The sequence below is a fragment of the Bactrocera oleae genome, chromosome 4, assembly GCF_042242935.1.
Source record: "Bactrocera oleae isolate idBacOlea1 chromosome 4, idBacOlea1, whole genome shotgun sequence".
In the NCBI taxonomy this organism is placed as follows: domain Eukaryota; kingdom Metazoa; phylum Arthropoda; class Insecta; order Diptera; family Tephritidae; genus Bactrocera; species Bactrocera oleae.
The window spans coordinates 5,953,281-5,975,022 of NC_091538.1; the positions used below are offsets into that span (position 1 = coordinate 5,953,281).

The following is a 21,742-nucleotide window of genomic DNA, read 5'->3' on the forward strand; positions in this document are numbered from 1 at the left end:
TATGGCTTATAAAGTTTAGTCTTTTAGAAATTTATTGCGCATAAGTGCATCTGAACACAGTAGTTGCAAAACTCTGACATCCTATAGCGGAAGAGAGTCCTTCGTTTAGGTCAAAGAAGTCGATATTTTGGTTTTCTCAAATCATTGATATGAAAATATGAAGCGATTGCATCGTGACTGTGCGACGCCTTCACCCTCCACACAGTAATGTATGCTCGCTGATTTCATTCAACTAGCTATTTAAAAAAAAAAAACATAAGCTTTATAGAGGTTAAAATTCTCCAGAATCCTGAAACTCTAAATATATCTACCATATACTAATATTATAAAGAAGAAAGATTTGATTGTGTGCGGAATTAAATATATAATAAAAAGTTTAAAATTCGATGTTCACATCTCATCGTCTAGGTCCTCTTTCCCCAACTGGTATGGTAAATGGAGTGATCGAAATTTTGGTATAGATTATTGTCCAAAGCAACCCCATAATCTGCGAATATATTGTTCGCACCGGACCCCTATTGCATATAGCTATCATACAACTGCCCGATCAATATCAAAATAAAGATACTTTTATATATTTTTCCTATGAGAAATGCTAGGGATATTATAGCTTTCATGCAGTCGAATTTATACTTTTTTCTTGTGTGTGTACTTTGTTTTTGTTTTGTAAAGTCGTAAAGTAAATAAACTTTCTTTACAAGCAATAAATGAGCAATTGAGATAACAGCAATTGCTTTATTACATACATAGCTGATAAAATATAAAAATAATAGTGTGTTATTAAAAGTGTCTAACGGTATACATATGTATGCATATGTACATATGCATCTATGTATGTGTGCATTGACTTGCAAAGGAAAGACTTTATCAGCAGCCGAGGAGCCATGCAATCATGCGGCCATCGAAAAACCTTCTTCTCTTTAAACAACTGTATTTATTAATTTTATTGTATTATTGTTGGTTTTGCATTGTAAGTATGTTTATTTCGCAAACAGCTCGGCTGATAAGCATTTTGTATATTTTATGAGAAACCAAGTTTTATATGAGCAGTTGTTGGCGTTTTTACAAGCGTTTGGAGCACAGCGTGTTGAGTTGAACAGCAAACGCACAAAATCAGCACACATAATAAAGTGCGGAGATACACACGCATACACACACATCATACATATTTACACGAAGTTATTGGTACAACATCATGATAGCGAAAATCTGGCAAACAAGTCAATGAGTAAACCATTAGCTGACGGACGGACGGACAGACTGACTGACGAGTGTATGTCAAGCGAGCTTTCACAGCTGTGTGATTGTGTGTTTGTGTGTAGGAAGCGTGAGCTTTATGGTTTGTCGACCTGCCAGCAGACAGACAGGCGCAACAATAACCAGCCAATGGCTTATTTTTGCAAAAATTTTTTTGCTAACTGTTAATACTTTTAAATATATTTGTATATGTATGCGGCCATCTCATGTGATGATCGACTGATATACATACAAGTACATACATATGTCTGCGCAACCAGTTGTAATCGGTTCTGATCGGTTAGCGGCGGTCTCAGCTGGATCGTTGAGTTGGCTGAAGTAGTTGGAGATTTCTTAGTGTATGTATGTGTGTGTGTGTGTGGGTGGTGGCATAAAAATTTAAAAATTGCTGAGTTGTCGATTTGCGTTGTTTACTCTTGAAGAGTTTTATGATTTTTTTCGGCGCTCTTTTTCTTTTACATCAACTTTAGCTGCTTTGCCCACTTTTGGCATGTTGTTGTTTCACTAATTATTTTGCATGTTTGTTGTCTTTTTGTACTTTGTATAAACGCGCCATAAACCACAAACGCGCTTTGTTAGTAGATGTGAAGTGGTTTTTGGCCATTTGACGATTTTTTACATTTAAATGAGTGTGATCGCAAAAAAATTTAACGAGCTGGCATGCTGGTGTGATGAAGTAATAATTTGTTTGCAAATAAATGCAATTAAACATTTTTTATCAGAAATTTAAAAAAAATTGTATTGAAAAAAAAATTATTTTATTAAAAAATATTTAAAATTATAAAAAATAAAAATTAATTACTAAAAAAACGGTAAAATATTAAAAAAAAATTTAAAAAATATAAAAAATTAAAAATATATAGAAAAGTCATACTTATTTATTTAAAAAAAATATCTAGTATATTAACAAAATTAAAATGTTCTATTAAAAATTGCAAACGAAATATATTAAAAGAATTTAACGCAGTAAGAAAAAAATATATTTTTAAAAAGTTTATAAGTTGTAAAAAAAATTTAAAACTATTACAAAAATATGTAAAATTATTTAAAAAAATCAAAATTATTAACAAAAATTATAAAAAGAACGCCTTCAACTATTAAAACTTTTTGTCTTTTTTATTCTTTTTTATTCTGAACAAAAGTAAACTTGGCTGCAGCAATCACATAATAATACTTCCTCTATTATGTCTGTATGTATTCATGAATGTATGACAGTTTGTCAGCTGGCTACGATTACTTAAGTAATGTTATTATTATTATTTTTTTATAATATTGATAAGCTGGAAGTAAGTAAGCAGTTTTCATTTACTTCCTCAACCGACATTATATAGAAATATATACGTTTTGCATTTCTACAGTCTAACATACTCCTTTTTATAAATTCATGATATATATAACGGTACATATTTCCGTTGAATTTGTTTCCTAGTTGGAATGCTTTATATTCCACAATAAATATTTTTTTACTTTATTTATATCCCACCCGCGTCTAAACTTGACTAATGACCGGAATTGCGACTGCATTTCGTTTTAGCTTTCCGCAAAAAGTCAAGTTAAGCACTATGAGCTGTAAATAGAATGTAAATAATATCGATTTTTTTGCTTTATTATTGTTGTAACGTATTTGAAAGGCAACAAGTTAGCTATAAACAGTGTAAGTCAAGTATTTAGGTAGTGTTTTAGGTATATGGAACTATTTATAAGTAAATTATTGGTGTGTTTGTTGTTATTTTTTTTTAACAGAATTTTTTATATATTTTAAAATATTATTTATTATGTATTTTTTTAAATGGTTAAATTTTTATTTTTAATATATTTTTTATTATATATTAATTTTTTTAATATATTAATTTTTTTAAATATTTTTTTTAAATATATTTTTTTTATATATATCTTATTTTTCTTTTTTATTTGATTTTTTTTTTTAATATATTTTTATAATTTTTAATATTTCTTATTATGTATATATTTTTTTTTTGTTTTTATATATATATTTGTTTTAATATTTTAATGTATTTTTTATATCTCTTGGTGCATTTTTTCATATTTTTTAAATTATTTTTATATATCCTACTTTTATTTAGATCCACTTATTTTTTTTCAGTCACAATGCTTACTGCACTTTTACGTCTTGCGCTAATATTACCTCATACCAAGTAAAGTGGTTACCTAATAAACACGCTCACACTCAGAATTGCACATATTTGTTCATAGTTGTTCATTTTGTGACTAATTTTAGTCATTTTGACATTTAAAGTCCACTAAATAAATCAATAGCGCTCGAAGGAAGGTGTGAATGCTTGGCATTACCTTAAAATAAACTAAGTCGGCTTAAGGCACGGCAGGTATTTTGTAGTCTAACAAAATTGTAGAAGTATGCTTTTAGACAGTTTTAACGTAATATCAAACTTTAAGTTCATAGATATTATAGTTTATACCAAATCAAATACAATAATATAAATGGTTAAAAAAGCTCAAACTGATTCCATTAACTAAAGTCGACTTTAACAGATTCGCGCTGATATGCATTTTTATGTCAATATAAAATAGTAATCTGTTATATTCAGTACATTTTACGTGCATTCTCTTGTGACTAAAAACAAAAACAACAACTGCATAAAATTTCAGTGAATTCGAAAAAGTCACATAAGTTAATTTGTTGCGTAGCGACTCCTTATGTATTTATGTATGTTCGAAAAGGAAAAACTGGACAATTTAGCGCCCGCTGAAACACAGGTAAAACACAAGGGCTCATGAAAGCTGTGTTGTTGCGTAGGTAGCAAGTAAAAATTGCGTGTACAAATTATTTTAAATACTTTTTTTTCTCGTTTTAAGGTGAGTTACTGCTCAAACTGCGTAAGTTCGCAAATTATTCGGACACCTTTCATTGTGAGTCATCCGTGACCTTATTGGAATTACTTTGAAATCATTTAATAATAAAAATTTGCTGAAGCACAAAAATTTATAATCCCATATACAGCAGTGACGTCAAAAATAAGAACAAGTAGTATATTTTACAGTTGAAGTAAAATTTTTTGGCATAATTGAACTCTAAAAAGCGTTAAGGTGATTTTTGTGAATTAAAAAAACCTTGTCAAATAAATCAGCATTTTTAATAAAATGTTAATTTTACTCAAAATTTTATATTTATATTTGGCAAAAAATAAATGTAAAGGTTTATATATGCAGAGAGTGTTCAGTAAATGTCGATTTTTTCTGAAATTTTTATTTTCTTTCAATCTATCGTCTATATAAAGTAGCAGCTTTGAAATTTCAAAAAAAAAATCAGCAAATATGTATGTATGTAGAAAAAATATAAGTATTTTGGTAATTTTTTCCTTCATTTCATATTCTGTACGCTTTGCTTAAACCACTTCAAGCACTTTGTTTTTCTTCTTTACTTCAAAGCACATCATCCTCCAATTTCTGTCCAAATGGCAGCTGCCTAGCAAGGGTTCACTAATGTATGAATATGCTTCTAGCTGTCAATCTGGATCAAATAACCAACAGCAACAAAAAAAATTTTCCTATTTTGTTTTCACTTTGATATTTGTTTACGAAAAATATGCATAAAATATAAGCGCCAATAGTTATTGTAAGAGCAGATATACGCTGTAGCATAAACGACCGGCAAAATTTCATAAATTGTCAGACACAAAGCTTGTTCTGCTTGTTTTTATGATTTTTTTTTTTGTAATATCTTTCAGCTTATGTATATTTTTTTCATGTTGCTTGTGAATTGTTATCTCTGTTTAGTAGTTAGATTGTAGCCTTGTTATGAAATCCTACAGCAAAAGCAAAATTACAAAAAAAAAAACAACAATACATATAAAATTGTTTATGTGTATTATACTTATTGCTATGAAATATTATAGCTTTGTTGAATTTTGCTGCAGCCTTCATAAAGGCTTGTTTACTTTTTCTTCAACTACTACAACACGCTTTTAATGGTGTGTAAATTTCTAATCGACTTTTTTTTTTACCAAGTTTTGCGTTTTGTTTTCTTAGTTTTTACAATACTTCATTTTTTTGTTTTGTGTTTCTAGATTTTACCACAAAAGCAATTAAAATTTTGTAATCTAACTGAAGTTCTAGCCACATAGCTTGCTGATAAAACTGTTAGTGACACTGTTTACATGCTTACATACTGTATTGATAGCGGCACGTGCCTCGTTGAAAGTTTTTATACCCTCAACAGCATATATTAAGTTTGTCACGTTGTTTGGAACACCCAAAAGGAAACGTCGGAGACCCAAGTCGATGCTAAGTTGATTTAGCCGTGTTCGTTCGTCTGTATACGAACTAGTTTTTGAGTTTTTGCGAGGTCGGTTTGAAGTTCTGCACCCATCCTTTTCTTACGAAGAAGCTGCTTATTTGTCGGAACGATATCGTTATCGGACTACTTTAGCATATAGCTGCTATACAAACTGCACGATCGTTATCAAGTGCTTGTATTGAAAGCTTTTTTATTTGAAGAGGTATCTTCCCGAAATTTGGAACGACATATTCTAAATTTAATAGAGATTATTTTTCAAAACAATGTTGCAATCACCTAAAAAATTTTAAATATTTAAAAAAAAGTTCAAAGTAACTTTTTATTATTATACTTATGTTATTGTTAATATTTTTTTTGTCTAAAATTTATAATTTTATAATAAATCTCTGACATATGTTTTTCTTTATTTCTTCCCCGCTTGTTCCCAATAGTCTCTTTTTATGCCTCTTTCTTTCATAATAATCCGCTTATTACTTTTTGAAGCAAATATAATCAATAACTGGTTGGGAAATATTAAAAAATATAATAAATTGAAACTCGCTGATACCCAATAATAAATTTAAATCCTATTTACACCTATACATACATAAATATGTATATAAACAAAGAATAATGGCAATAAAAAAAGAATGAAAACGGTTATATAAACTTTGAATAATCGTGCAAACAGTTTATTATAGACATTTAGTTATTCAAATGTATACAACAACAATAGTTGACTTTAGCGATTACACAAACAAATATTGACTAGTATTTGAACACGTGATGACAGCATTAATATTCATTGAGTATTTTACATACAAGACGCAAATATGTAAACACTTTTATTCAGTACTGTACAGAGTTATACTTGTATATACAACACGCCCTGTAGGAACATGCAATGACGCCGAGGTAAGGTTGAGTATGAACTTCGCGCTCTTGTCCTTTAGCCTTTTTTCCACCAAATCATCTAGAATACATGCTAATATGAATGGCAGAAGTCAATAAAAGTAGTGTCTGTTCAACAAGAAAATACTTAATTATGAGCATACGAATTTTTTCCATGGCGAAAAGCATTAAATTTAAGCATGTAAAAATGTAGGTTTTGAAAATTCAAAATTTTTTTTTTGTTCAATTTTGCCGTTGCTGAAATTAAACTTCAGTATCTAAAAATTTCTTAGCTTGTGAGAATACAAAATATATTTTTATAAATTTCCTACAAGGCATTTTCCTTATGTGCCTTTAAAGAACAATAACCGCAACATATTCAATTAAACTAACATGTCAACAAAGCAAAAATAAAAATTAAGTTTTTATGAACAGTTGCAAAGGCGAGAAATAGATCTTCGCAGTTATCACTCTTTTAATGGTTACTATAAAAATTTATAAATTGACAGTAACAAGTGAGTGAAATCAGTTTTAATTCATCAAATTGCGTTCAATGTTGTACAAACTTCCAATTAATTATTTCATTGCACAATTCTATTAATATCATTAAAATAATTTTATTATGCACAATTTTTGCATTGCTTTGTTAAAAAAAAAAATCTAAAAACAAAAAAAAATTTTTATACTTCCATTTTTCGCAATTATATTTTCGTTTTAAACTTTCCTCCTCATAGTTTATGGTCCTTATTTTATATATATATTTTTTTTTTTATATATATTTAAAAAAAAAAAAAAAATTTATTTGTTTTTATTAGTACTATTATTATTATTTTTTTTTTATTTGAAATTTTATTATCAAATTTTTTTTTTTGACCCACTAAGGCTTGCCTTTCATTTTACCAATTTTATTTTCATCTCCAAATTTGTTTACGAAAGTTCATGGTAAGTGTGCTTCTGTTTGAATACTTGCTTCACCATTGTTTACCTTTCTACAACTAACGAATTTACATGCATGACAAGTAACTGCAATTGTTTGCTACGTGCTCGAGACTATAAAATAATCACTCTTTCGGAAGTTTCACAGGTCACTGACCACTTGTTTACATCGTAAAAGCGGCGATTTTGCATTTTCTCTGCGGTCGTTAGTTTGTTTACATAAATAAGTGCTCTTCAAAGCTTTTTCTTTGAAGGAATTAAAATGTTTTTAAGGCGCAATTTGTTCCAAGACAATTAGTAGATATTTTTCCAATAAAAATACACCAATTCTTATGCATTCTTTTCTATAGATTTTGATATTTAATATTTATCGTTTAACTGGTCTAATGATGCTGAGCGGCTCAAATTTTTAGTTCTTAATCATCAGTCAGCAAAAGTTTCGCTAGATAGGGCTTGTAGTCGCTCTCAATCAAATGATCATTCGCTCGCACTCTATTGCATTCAGTCTAAAAATGTATATGAAAAATTATAACAGCCTGTAAGTAATCCTTGCTGACGGCATACGGTAAATACTGCACTTTTCTTACAGTGCTGCCAAGCCCAATTTTTTTTATCGCTGCTATATGACTGTTGCAGATACCTGTCGGCAGATGTCGTTTAAACTAAAATGATACAATTTCTAGTGCATCCAATTCTGTGCTATAAAAAGTTGTTTTTTTATATTCTTCAATGACACAAAACGGTACTTTTTTGAAAAGGTAAAAAGTTTATAAAGTTCAACTAAAAGATTTTAAATTATAAATAATTAATATAAAGTGCTTTACACTTTTATCTACATAGCCGCCAAAAAATCGTTTCTTCATGCCCACGTAAGCACAACCAGCCGGCACAAGCGTTGCTAATTTCATAAAGTTGCCTGTCCAACTTAAAATTGTCAATAAATTCACGCAAATTCAAATTATTTAGTCCTAATTTTTGCAACTCATTGCAAATATCCACTTTTTGAAGCAAGTAGTGTGATATTTTGCACATACATATTTTTTATTTATTTAATTATAAGTTATATATTTCAAATTCTTGCCAGCTGCTTGTGAAAAATGTGAAATTATCACGTTTTATTGTTTACGTAATACTTTTTGCAACCAGTTTGCAGTGGTGTTAACCGATTGAGAATTTATTTTTGGTATTGTTTATTTGTGCATTGTTTTTTTTTAGTGATAGCTTTGGTATGCTGTTAATCATTTTTTTTTTATATACTTCTTTCTCCATTTTTATACCGTGAACAGAGTATATTAAGTTTGCCGCGATGTTGGTAACACTCAGAAGGAAACGTCAGAGACTGGTCAAAATAGATACCATATATAAATCAACAGCTCTGTCTATCCGTTTGTCGGTATATGCACGAAATAGTCTTTTAGTTTTAAGATATCGATCTGAAGTTTTGTACACATCTTTCTCCCCAAGAAGCTGCTTATTTGTCGAAACTGCCGATCTCGGAGCAATATAACATATTGCTGCCATGAAAACTGCACGATCGGTATCAAGTGCTTATATGGAAAACTTTTTAATTTGACTAGATATCTTCCCAAATTTGCGCATTAAATTATTATTCAAGGCAACGCTATAAGCTCCGAACAAATTGTTCAGATCCGACCACTATAGCATATACCTGCCATACAAACTGACCGATCAAAATAGAAATAAAGATCTTTTTATGCCCTTTTATGCTATAAGAAATGCACATGTGAGGGGTATTGTAGCTTCCAAAGTTAACAATTTTTCTTATTTTTTTCCCCGTTTCCAATCCATTGTTCGCTAATCAATCGCTTGTCACCGTGATAATCACGTTTTGCAATCAAAATGTTTCTTTTCTGCTACAGCTGTAAACAGTATTGTATTGTTGTTTTTTTATAGGTATATGCGCTTTATATATTAATTTATTTATGTATTAACTGGCGATGTCACAGTGCGAAAATGATAAAGAAGACTTTTTCGCAAATTATTTCGCTAATCAGCGCTGTTATTGAAAGTAATTTATATGGCCACAAACATACATGCATATGTAGCTTTTAATGCATATTACTCGTAGTGGCTTTCAACATGTGTATAATATTGACATGTATGTACATATAAGTAAGTTTGCATTTGCTTTGTTTTCAGTGCTGTGACGCACAAAGGCGGACTTTCTTATCGCTCTAGCTCTTTAAATAACCTCATATAACACTTTTCCACTAGGTAGTATTGTGCATAAAAATATCACCTACACATACATATATGTATGTATGTATAAATATAAAAATACATTAAGTAATGGCTTTATTGGTATCGCTTGAGCTTTCTATTGCTCTAGCCAGCAAATCGATTTGTCAATATCATTTACAACTATGTACATGTATGTAAATATACTCTCCGCTTTGTTTATTTACTCTATTACAAATTGTTTGATTGCTTTTGCCCTTATCAGCGCTTTGTTGTTGTTATTCTTTAGACATATGACATTCAATATGTGTAAATAAAAGCTTTGAGTTGAAAGTCGGATTTACTTAACATATTTTTGATTTATTATACACATATTTAATATGTATCAGCTTTGTTTTTGCAATTGTACATTCGCTTTATGCTGCAATTTTAATAAACAAGCCGAATTTATTTTCTCTCACTCAATTTTTGGCTTACGATAATCGCGTATATTTCTTCTTTGTATTTAAAGTGGTTTAATCTATTCAAATGCACGCCATGTATACGTGTATATGTGTATGTGTGTGTGCACATTGTTCTAATAATTTGTTTGTGCTACAATTAGATGTACAAATTAATACAGGTAGTCGAAAGTCACGTGCGTCAATTTTGCACTTTTAACACGTCAATTATTACCGTTTATATGTACAATACTATTATTATTATAATCCTACATATTATTTTATATCATTTAAACAACTTTGTTCTACTTAATTTAATATTTCCATTGAATTTTCTCGTATGAAAAATTTTCGGACAAGCAAACGCTCCATAGAAATAGATCGAGTTGAAAATAGTTTATTTTATATGCAATTTTTTCACAATGCAATGTTAAGAAAAAATCCTAAAAAAAGTATAATCGATTATTGTCGATTACCAATCCGATAACTTTTTATCGATATTTTACAATTCGAGTTTTGTATATAATTAAATATTTTTAGAAAAGATTTGATACAAGCACAAGCTTCATAGAAATCGATCAATCAATAAAATGATAAAAAATTACCATAAACATATAGAAAAAAAAGTATAATCGATCATTGTCGATTACCAATCCGATAACTGGTTATCGATATTTTACAATTCGAGTATTGGCTATAGTTAAATATTTTGTGAAAAGATTTGATACAAGCAAGAGCTCCATAGAAATCGATCGAAATAGTTGATTTTTATATGCAATTTTTTTAACAAATTTTAATAGAATCTAATTCAATAAAATGTTCTAAAAGAAAATAATAATTAAATAATATTTTTAATAATTGATACGAATTTTTGATACAATAAAACATATTGAGAAAAGATTTTATACGGACAAAACCTGCATACAAGTAGTAATTGATCGATCTGGAAATAGTTTATTTTATGCACTAACATTTAATAAATTTAATTCGATAAAATTTTCTAAATGAAAATAAATAATATCTTTAATAATCGTTTATTTTCGATTACAAATTGAAAACTTGCTATCGATGTTTTAGAATTCTATTTTTATACAAAATTAAATATATTGAGTTATATTTCGGAACATATCGAATGCTTGAAGGAAGTTGATCACAAATTACATTGATTACAAATATAGATAGATACTATATTATATAATTTCTTAAGTAAATGCGTACTATAATAAAAGCGAAAATAATTTATTTTATGCAAAAAAATACAAACTAAAGAAAGTTCTACTCAAGGAAATGCGATATTTTAATTTGTTTGAAATGCAAATAAAGAATGTGTTAACAAACATTTTTTATACATTAAGCTTCAAACTTATAAATGCCTTGTATAATTAAATAGTTTTCCTCAATAATGCTGCGGAGATAATTTTTAGGTAAGAAATGTTGAAAACATATTTAAATTTCTTTAAAATTTCAATAGGCTAACAGAAAATACAACAAGCATTTTCTCCAGTTTACTTTTGCAAGAGTTTGAAAGTGAAACAACAACAAAAATAGTGTTCCAACTTTAAGAGACTTCACATGAGTTGCATATGTGCTTCATGTGTATATACGCCTACATACCATATATAATGTATATGTGTAAGTTATCAAACGAAAATCGAAAACACACTTGTGCGGTCATCAAACTACATACACACATATACGAGTACATAGTATATAGATATACATATGCATGCATATACGAGACGTCAATCAGCCTTAAAGGCGCTGCTTCTGTATTTATATATGTATAAACAGCTTTTCTACATACATATGTACTACATACCTAAGTATGTGTGCTGTATATGCGAGCACCTAACAGCAACTACACTTTCAGCAATATCATTAGAAGCAACCACAATAATGAATTCTCGATTCACTTGCAGTCGACTGTTCTTTTGGAAATTCCTGAGCATTTAGGTTAAATATATTGGTATGTAGAGTGCATAAGCGTACACTCAAAAATTTAATAGTAGCCCTGTGGGAAACTGTTCGCAGTAAATACCAGTGCTGCCGGCTTTGAAGCTTCTTTCTTTTTTGGAAATAAATGTCTACTCTCAGTTGACATTTTTTGAGTGCTTAGGTTTATCATCGCCACTTCCAGCTGAAATGGCAGCAGCTGCTTTTTTTCTTTTTCTCTTCGGCTGTCACATTTTCAACAGTTGTCATATTTTTTTTTTTGTTGTAGCTGACTAAAGGTGCATGTTTTACTTACAACCTTTGAGCTAAGCATAAAAAGCAATCAAAAATCGAGGAAATATCAAATTTGTTTTATGTGCTCTACTTTTACACCCTGCGCACCATTTAGGCTGAGTGTTAGACGTTCCCTATTCTCTGTCAACTATCGACGTCGAATTAGCTCAAAAATGGCACTCAAAAATAGTTCGAGAATAATGCAATCGCGCTTTCAAAGACAGAGAGACTACAGATTCGGAATTTCAAAAAATATGTCAACTTGTCCGCTTTTCTCTTTTGATACGATCTAAGAAACATTGCTTGTATATAGAGACAGAAGATTCATGCTAAACACCAGGCGCGTTGAAATGGTGTTTTGAACCAAGATTTTACTAATATATCCACGGTTTATATTTCCTATTGGGTCATATATAAAAAATAGTTTTGAATTTTTATTAAAAAAAAAAATTCTTCAGAAAAGAACTCTTCCAAATGTACAATGACGAAAGCATGCACCTGTTCGAAATTGAGGGATCTCACGCACACACCTAAACGCGTATATATGTATATGTGAAAACGTGCTTATCGGAACACCTATTGCTCTACAGAACCTCAAATTGTTTACTTGACCAACTTTTTTTTTTTTGTACTTATATGTTTTTGTTGTAACTTCGTAGTCTCAGCTATACTACACTCAAAAACCAAGCGAAATCTAAATTGCGTACCAACACGCACGCAACACAGCTGTACTCGCGCGGCACAGCGCCCTCTCCACCACCAACACAAACGCATTGCATTTTTCCATTTCTCGCTTGATTCGCTAAGCGTGCAAGCGACTTGCTGTTTGTCCATTCATTTGTGCGCTCGCATTTCCGCTTTCCACGTAAAATCATTTTCCATACACCTACACACGCCATACGCACTACACAAACATATATAAATATATATATATATATATACACGAATACATATGTACGTACGACCACAAAAGCAAGAAAATTTTTCGAGTTGCCTCGAGTCGAGTCATCGCGCGCTGTGGCACTTGTGCCGCATTGCTGGGCGCCTGTTCTTTTACTCCAACTAATTAACAGTTTATAATTGTTACCTCAAACCGTTAGCCGACCGCCAACGCGCCAACAATGCGTGTGCATGTGCTTGTGTAGCGGCCAATGTTGACACTTGACACCCGAGTCTTAATTAATTGTTAAATGGCCAAAAACGCTGCAGCGGCGGGGAAGCGCGGGTCGCTGGGTGTAAGAGCAACGCACGCATACACACACAGACAAGCAAAAGTCATTAATTGCCTTTTGCAACACACCCCCCACTATCTCAAAAGTTGCTTCGAGCAGTGATGCCTGCGTTTTCGGGTGTGTGTGTGTGAGTGCTTTTATGTGTAAATTTGTTGCTGTGTGTGTGTGGAATAGCGCAAGAGGCCGCAAGCAGCAGCGATTTTTAATTGTTACGCCCCATGCGTTGCTGCCTCACACAACCGCCCCACTAGACAAAACGGCCACCGACAGCAAGCAAGCAAACCTCCATTTCCACCAACCATCACCACAAGTTCGTCCAATTAGCCGAGTTTCGTTTCCACATCACAAAGTCCAAACTCCAATTGGCCATATCAAAGTATTTTTATTCCATTTTTATATACATCTTCCCCACCCTTACCGCTACCTTGTTACTAGTACCCTCAGCTGGTTTCCGCCTCACTGCACCCGCTTTTCGTCGAAGCGCCTGAAGACTCGTGTAAACTCATCGCATTGCATCGCTTTTCTCACTCACGAAAGCAGCTTTTCCATTACACGCTACCCCACTGCATTTCCGTCGCCCACCGTTTATCGCAACACACTCCTATTATATCCGTTATTCATCTCATACAGTCACACATCCACCCAACTCGAACTCCAACTAGTTCAACACTATCTCTGCCCTTCAACACACACACACATGTGTATATCCATGACTCACATCACTATCTCGTCCGAGGCATGCGTTGCTCGCATGTCCATCAGTTTAGTTTCGCTATTTGATTCATTAAATTTTGTAGCCTCGACCTAGACCAATTAACTCAGGGTGATTTGCTGGGCGCTCAGGCTTTTGTGCTGCACTGTTTTTCTCATTTTTTTCCTCAAAATATTTTTTTTTTCCCTTTCATTTTGTGTGTTGTTTCTTGTCGTCACTAAGTTTTTCATTGCCAACAAACCATTTTTCGGCTACACTCTGCCTTGCCATGCCATGCCGTGCTATGCCATTTCAGTTAGCCGAGCACTCGACTCCACCACACTCTCCATGCGGCAGCGTTTCGTTTCGTCTTGTAATTAAAAACACAACTTTTCTTTCTTAATACTGATAACGTCATTTACGTTCGCTTCTTCTCGCTCTCGCTCCCTTTTGTAGTTTGTAGATATGTTAGGATGCGGTCTCTTGTTGAATAGCCAATCTTTTATCTTCGCGCATTCAATTTACAAACGTTCCTATTTGGCGAGTATTTTTGTGTTTTCCTCTGTTTCCAATTAGTTTTAGGATGTTAAGATGTAGGGCTACAGTGCTGTTTCATAAAAGTGCACGCTTCATGCGGAAAAGAAATAAATTCTTTGAAGCTCTGTCCAGCCGCTGATTATCGCGCTTTCTTGTGCCTACTCTGATAACTTCGAAAAGTCTTCGTTATTTGGGGTTATCCACAAAAATATTTTTTTTTTAACTTTTAAGGTCGAAAATTAGTTATATGAGAATAAATTCTGGTAGAGGTCACTCGATAGAGAGACACACTTTAAGTCTCTTTTTGTTTGTACAATTTAAAGACCAAGTCCATATCACCGAAACAGAAAATGTTTTATGTTACAAAAATGGACTAAAAATACTCTTCAATGAATGAAAACAACAAACATAGTTTCCGATATAACTGAGAATTTCTTCTTTTGATTCAAGCGTTCTCTCAATAAGCGTTCGATAACAATATTTCCTGCCTGCTACTAAAGAAATGAAACTAAAGATTATATTTGAACGATACAAAAGTGCTTGCGGATCATTAAGCACAAAAATATTCACTGTTGCAAAATCCTTTGAATCTCTAAAATTAAATGCACTTCTGTACCTATAATCAACACCATTTAATGAGCAGCAACAACAAGCAACTTGCAACCACCAGCCGGCAGTGAGACACTTGCTTACGAACAACGCCAAGTGTTTTCCAAAACGCAACAGCAAACTGAGCAAAAAACAACAGTTGCAACAACAATTCATACTTGTATTCGCATTGTGTGTAGATCGAAAATAACAACGCCGTCGAGCGTGCAAAGGGCCGCCACTACATGCACTTCGATAATGAAAATTTCCGACAATCGTTGGGAGCGACGATTGTGTTGTATCTGCTTGTTATGCCTTCTGTGTGCCTGGTTGTGGCTGTTCACTCGACGGCTGCCAAATTCACCATACGCCACGATCACCCAACGGCGTGCGCACGAACGTTCGCTTGGAGCTAATTTTGGGGCGATCGTTTTGGCTGCTAGCTTTTAACTGTTAGTCAGCAGATAAGTATCGCTTGTTGTTGTTGTAAAATAGTGCGTGAGGTCATGCATTGACCATTCGTCGTTTGTTGTTGTTGCGAACTCCGTCTGATCAATCGCTCGATCGCTTGATTGCTGCGGCCCCTCCCCTTATTTCCCTTGCTATTGTTGTTGTTAGCGCATTCCGTTGGTCGATGTTCATTTTTGTTTTCGTATTGACTTTTACTGCCTATGGCGTGCTGTGTGCCTGTTCGAAAATCGATCGATTTGGAAGGGGTGTTTTTGTTATTAGTGTCCAAAACATCCATTTGCATATTAAGTGACATTTAATGCCGCATAAATAATTTTTTTCCAGCTGTTAACGTACAAATTTGTACAAATCGTTTAGTAATTTTTTTTTGTATTTTTTCTTTTCAAAAATTTTGCTTTAACTCTTAAACACTGAAAAAAATTACTGGTAGCAATTTGAAATTTGGTTAGTTTTCTTACAATAAATGTACATTATTTGTGACGTTGTTCGAAAATATGTTTAAATTTGAAATACACTGTAAGAAATTATCGAATATGCGTTTAAAAAATTATCTCAAATTTTAATTAAACTGTCAGACCATCTGTATAAATGCGCACTAGTCCTTTGGTTTTTGAGATATCGACCGGAAATTTTGTACACGCCCTTTTCTTTTCAAGAAGCTGCTCATTTGTCAGAATGGTCGTTATTGAACTACTATAGCATATAGCTGCCATACAAACTGAACGATCAAATTCAAGTCCTTGTATATAAAACTTTTTTATTTGACAAGATATCCTCACGAAATTTCGCACGAATTATTGTTCAAGGCAACGCTACAATTTCCGAGGAAATTATTCAGATCGCACCACTATAACATATAGCTGCCATACAAACTGAACGATCAAAATCAAGATAACGATTATTATACACTTTTATTTAATATTATTTTTCAGTGTATTTATACTTGTACCAAAATTACTTAATATTTGTTGTTGTTGATCCCATAACATACTTTAATCTACAGCCCACTGCATACTACTATATATGATATGTGTATACACATATGTAAGGTGGCTAAGGGTTCAGCTAAGCCTATATCACATGCTGTTGTTGTTGTTTTCTCTTATTGCCTTCTCTTCCTCATTCGCGTATTGTATTGACTGGCGTTGTTACTGCACACAACTCAAACACAAAATTTATAAATAAAAACTAAAAACCAGAAAAAATCTCAAGGCCCTTTATCACATTGTACGTTGTGTTCGGGGCATTATTATTTCACTACTGCGTTCACTAAATGAAAACTTTTCGGTTATACGCCCTGCATTTTGAAGAAACACATGCGTACACACTATAACTGCATAGCATAGAGTTGATGTTATTGTTGTGGATATTATTTTGGTTTTCATGTTGAAACCAAAAAAAACAAACAAAAATTTCAGTTTCGGTAACCTTAAGAAACAAGCATGAAATTATGCATAAACTCTGCGCATACAAACATACACACATAGTTTTTGAAGTATTGTAGTTGGTTGCTGTTGAATTTTGTGCGCCTGCTGCGCTCTAGATTGTTGCGTAAGATTAAAAAGTCTCGCCACTTAGAACGGAAGTCGGTTCTGCCAGGCAAACCAACACAAACAATGCTTATGCATATATGTATTGTATATATGTATGTACGTGGAGTAAACAGTGAGGATCGCTCGCAGTTGCTTGATCGCTGGCTGCTTACTGCTTCTGCCAAAGCTTTGTTCGCCTGGCACGTTTTCTTGACCAAACAGATCTGCTTTATAGAATTCTTCTGCTGTTTTCTTATGCTGCTTCTTTGGACGCATAACTCACAGCTCATTAAGCGCTTGCATGCTTCTTGTGCCATAAAATTATATAATTAGCTGTTCTTACTTCGTATTCTCACCTAAATATTTTTAGCAAACTTTACTCTTCCATTACCTTTCAGTCCTGTGGTTATAAAAAGTTTTTGAAGCGCTCCATTTGTTTGTATAAACAAGAAAACACAACAAAATTTGTTAAAAATTATAATAACTTTGGAAATAAGTACTGCATATCCAAAAACAAATCATATTAAAAAATCAACTGCTCACAAAAATTATAATTTTATATTTTATTAAATACAAAGCTGTGGCAACTCTGTAGCAATAATTTCGTTAAAAAAATATTTTTGAAATTCGGCAAAAATGCTTGTAAAGCCCAAACAAATTTAAAAAAAAAGCATATTAAACGATTTTTTTTATAAATATAGCCATGGCAACCCTAATTTGAATTTGGTTTCAGTTTAAGCTCATTGAAAACTTATTAATATGTGCGCAAAACCAAAAATTTTCGAAAATTTTGAATTCAAAATTGTTTTAATTCAATAATTATGCGGCAACCCTATCACATTTTAATATGTATACAGCTGCCAAACGCAAATTAAAGCAGAAAAAAAAACTAAAATTAAATTACATTACGAAATGTAAGTTTTTATAAAAAAAAAAAACAAATTGATAGAGTTGCCACTTACAATAGCTATAGAAATTATTTGGCAATTCTATCAATTTAATAATTATGCGGCAACCCTATCACATTTTAATATGTTGCCAAACGCAAATTAAAAAAAAATTTAAAAAAAGTCATTAAATTAAATTACGAAATGTACGTTTTTATAAAAAAAAAAAAACAAGTTGATAGAGTTGCCACCTTCAATAGCTATAGAAATTGTTTGGCAGGTCTATCACTCATTTTTTTCAAAAAAAATTCCTTTTTATTACATATTTTATAGCTTTCTTGACAAAATATAAATAAACAAAAAATATATATATGGTTGATAACTATATACAATATAAATTATTTTAAAAAAATATTTTAACAAAAACTGGCATTTTGTGCTTATTTCATTGAGTTTTTTCATACGTGAATTAAACAATGCTTACAATTTTAACGCACTTAAAAGCATCTATGGCAACCTAGCTTCAGAAATATTTTATTTCTTTATGAAAAAAAAAAATATTTGTGTGTTGGCGTGTTTAAGATAGTTATATTTCTATATTTGTAATAATTGGCTTATTATTGTTTTACTTTTGCAATAATTATAATAGCAATTACTAAGCGCCTGCATGGCAACCCTATCAAAAATTCATAAAACATATTTTTCAAGGCAAGACAAGTTTTAATTTCAAACAAAAAAATATTTTGAAACAAGTTCATTATAATTTTTCTTTATTATGAATTGAAATATTAGCATAGTTGGCAAGAATGTTGGAAAACAATAAAATATGTTCTTCTTACTGGTACTTTATGTGGATTCTTGTTAAAACAATTTCCATTTGCGAAAATATGGCATTTATTCGTAATTGTTATCTGTTATGCGGTTTGCCGCGCTCTCTCTGCCTCTCGCTCTCTGTTTACATTCAAATTAGCTCGATAAAATGTTGGCAAGATAAAAACTTAATGCTAAGCAAACTGTTGAATAGCACATAACGAAAATAAGTTCAGTGCAGTAATTGCGTAAATTAGAAGTGTAACATATTTTGCGCATTCTTTGAAAAATTTCTTTTTAAAAATATTAATTTATGTTATAAAATATGTATATAGAAAAAAAAAAAAATAAATAAATTTTAAGAGAAAATCATGAAAAACTTTATGAAAAAGTAAAAGCAAACGCACACAAACATTTTGAGCATTTTTATGGGTTATGTAGTAGAGATTTCTCATACAAAAAATAATAACAACAATAACAAATATTGCAACTTCAACTTTAAATATTTTTTTTTGCTTGTTTTATTTTTAGAACTTTCAGCAATGGCGCCAACGATGCCAATATCATGCCGGAGCGTCGCGCACGCCTCAATACCGCACCGGGTATGCGTATCGGCGGCAGTGCTAGTGGCAAGCGATCGTGCAACATTATACACGGTTCCACGCACATAACCGACGATAGCAGTACGGAGAGTTTGACGCCCGGCAGTTTTCCGGGCAGTTTTACTGGACGCGGCAGCATCAGCAAGAGTGTGCAGATCAACGATGCTAAGGACTTACGCATCCTCAATGCACAAGCGCACAAACAGCATCAGTACAAGGATGAGCGTGTGGTGTTGACGTCACGTAAAGTGCCATTCTTTATATTCTCGGCATTGCCCTACTATAAGGGTAAAAATGGCCGGTGAGTGGTTCTTCTCTAATTTATTGAAATTTATTATTTTTTTTTTTATTCAAATATTAAATTTATTTTTCATTAAAATATTTTGATTTAAATATTTAATTTTTCATTAAAATATTTTATTTGATTTAAATATTTAATTTTTCATTAAAATATTTTAATAATTTTTTTTTAATAATATTTTAAATTTTTTTTTAAATTTGGTTAATTTTTCCTGTTTATTTTGAATATTATTATTTTTTCTTTTAATTTGTAATGAAATATTTATTTTTTATTATTTTTTTTATAAAATATTATTATTTTTTCTTTTAATTTGTAATTAAATATTTTTTTTCCACTTTTTTTTTTGATTATTAATTGTTTTTATTTAATTATTAATTCTAATTTATTTTATTTTTAATAATGTTTAATTATTTTGTTTTTATTTTTTAATTTTTGTTTAATTTTCTTATAAGTTTTAATTATTATTTTTAATATTAATTTTATTATTATTTTTAATATTTTTAATTGAAATTTTAAACTTTTAAATTAATATTTTATATTATTTTTGAAATATTATTATTTTTTTAGTTTTATTTGAAATATTTTATTTTTAATTAAAATATTTAATATATTTTGAATTATTAGTATATTTTTTATTATTTTTCTTTTTTTTAATAATTGTTTTTTTTTTTTTTAAATTTATTTTTTAATAATTTTTGTTTAAGTTTTATATAAAATTATTATATATATGTTTATATGTTTTTTAATGTTTTAAATAAAATTATTTAATAAAAATATGTAATTTGTTATATTTTATTATGTCACACCATACTCAATCTCTAAAATATTATTTCTGTCCTGCAAACAGAGCCGAGTTACGCAAGGAGGGTCGTCGACGCAACCCATCCGGTTCGCGTCCCCTATCCGCCATCAATGATGCACCCTTCGATCCATTCGATCTGCTGGGCATCGAAAAGGGCGAAAGTGGGCAGGTGGGTAACCGTTATCCTTTACATATCACATTAATCTCATATTTTATGCCGTGACATTACAGGAAATCTCCTATGGACATCTACTCATACCCCAACGCCATTATGGCAAAGAGAGTAAGAGCAAGCATGGCGGTGGCACTTCGGGCAATACATCGCTATTGGATAGTCAAATCGAAATTACGAGTACAGCAGCACTTAAAAATCACGGCATCGCCAGGTGAGTGTGTTGTTGGGTTTTTTTGGACAATGGGGTGGTGGGGGCGTATATGCCGGCACACAGTGACCTTGAACTGTGCTGTCATACATACAGCGCTCCTGCAGAAAAAACTCACACATACGCAAACATATACCCACAAACACTCTTTCACATATACATAAGCCGCTCTCCGTCATTTTCCAACGCTTTAGCCGCTTACGCCATTTTTTCTCCCCGCCCATCTAATGTGCTTACTGTACTAACCATCTCACCCATGTTGCTAAAACTATTCAAATCATCTAGTTTAATGGTCATAAAATTGTGGATAAACATCCATCAACATTGTTTGCTTGCATTTAGTGGTAGTTAAAGGCGTGATATTAAAAGCGAAACGCAATAACAAGCGTCGTGCAACGCTTATACAAATTATTGATTTCTTCACTTTTGCCGCCGGCAACACAGCACACACCTTCCACTACAAACATATGTACACCCACGCAACCGCATTGACGTCGTATCCAAAGCATTTCATTGTCAGCATTTTCAACATTTTCAAGTTTTCAGCGTTTTGTTTTAGTCTCGTCTCTCAAAAGCCGGTATTTGTACGCCGTGTGAGCTTTAGCGCCAACAAGCAGCTGTATATATATAAATATATATATATATTGATATAGTTTTCGGATATATATATATATATATATGTATGTATATGAATGTATATCG

The 21,742-nt window shown here is 31.5% G+C and overlaps 1 protein-coding gene across 2 annotated transcripts in view; it reads left to right on the forward strand.

Annotated features, from left to right (window-relative positions):
• The window catches only part of LOC106626909 (CDK5 and ABL1 enzyme substrate 1), a 46,435-nt gene that overhangs the window by 16,629 nt on the left and 8,064 nt on the right, over positions 1 to 21,742 (forward strand). For both annotated transcript variants that reach the window (XM_070108515.1, XM_070108516.1), the window contains exons 2-4: positions 19,484 to 19,855; positions 20,703 to 20,826; positions 20,889 to 21,043. In XM_070108515.1, the coding sequence (XP_069964616.1) occupies positions 19,484 to 19,855; positions 20,703 to 20,826; positions 20,889 to 21,043 (651 nt within the window). The remainder of the gene's footprint in view (positions 1 to 19,483; positions 19,856 to 20,702; positions 20,827 to 20,888; positions 21,044 to 21,742) is intronic.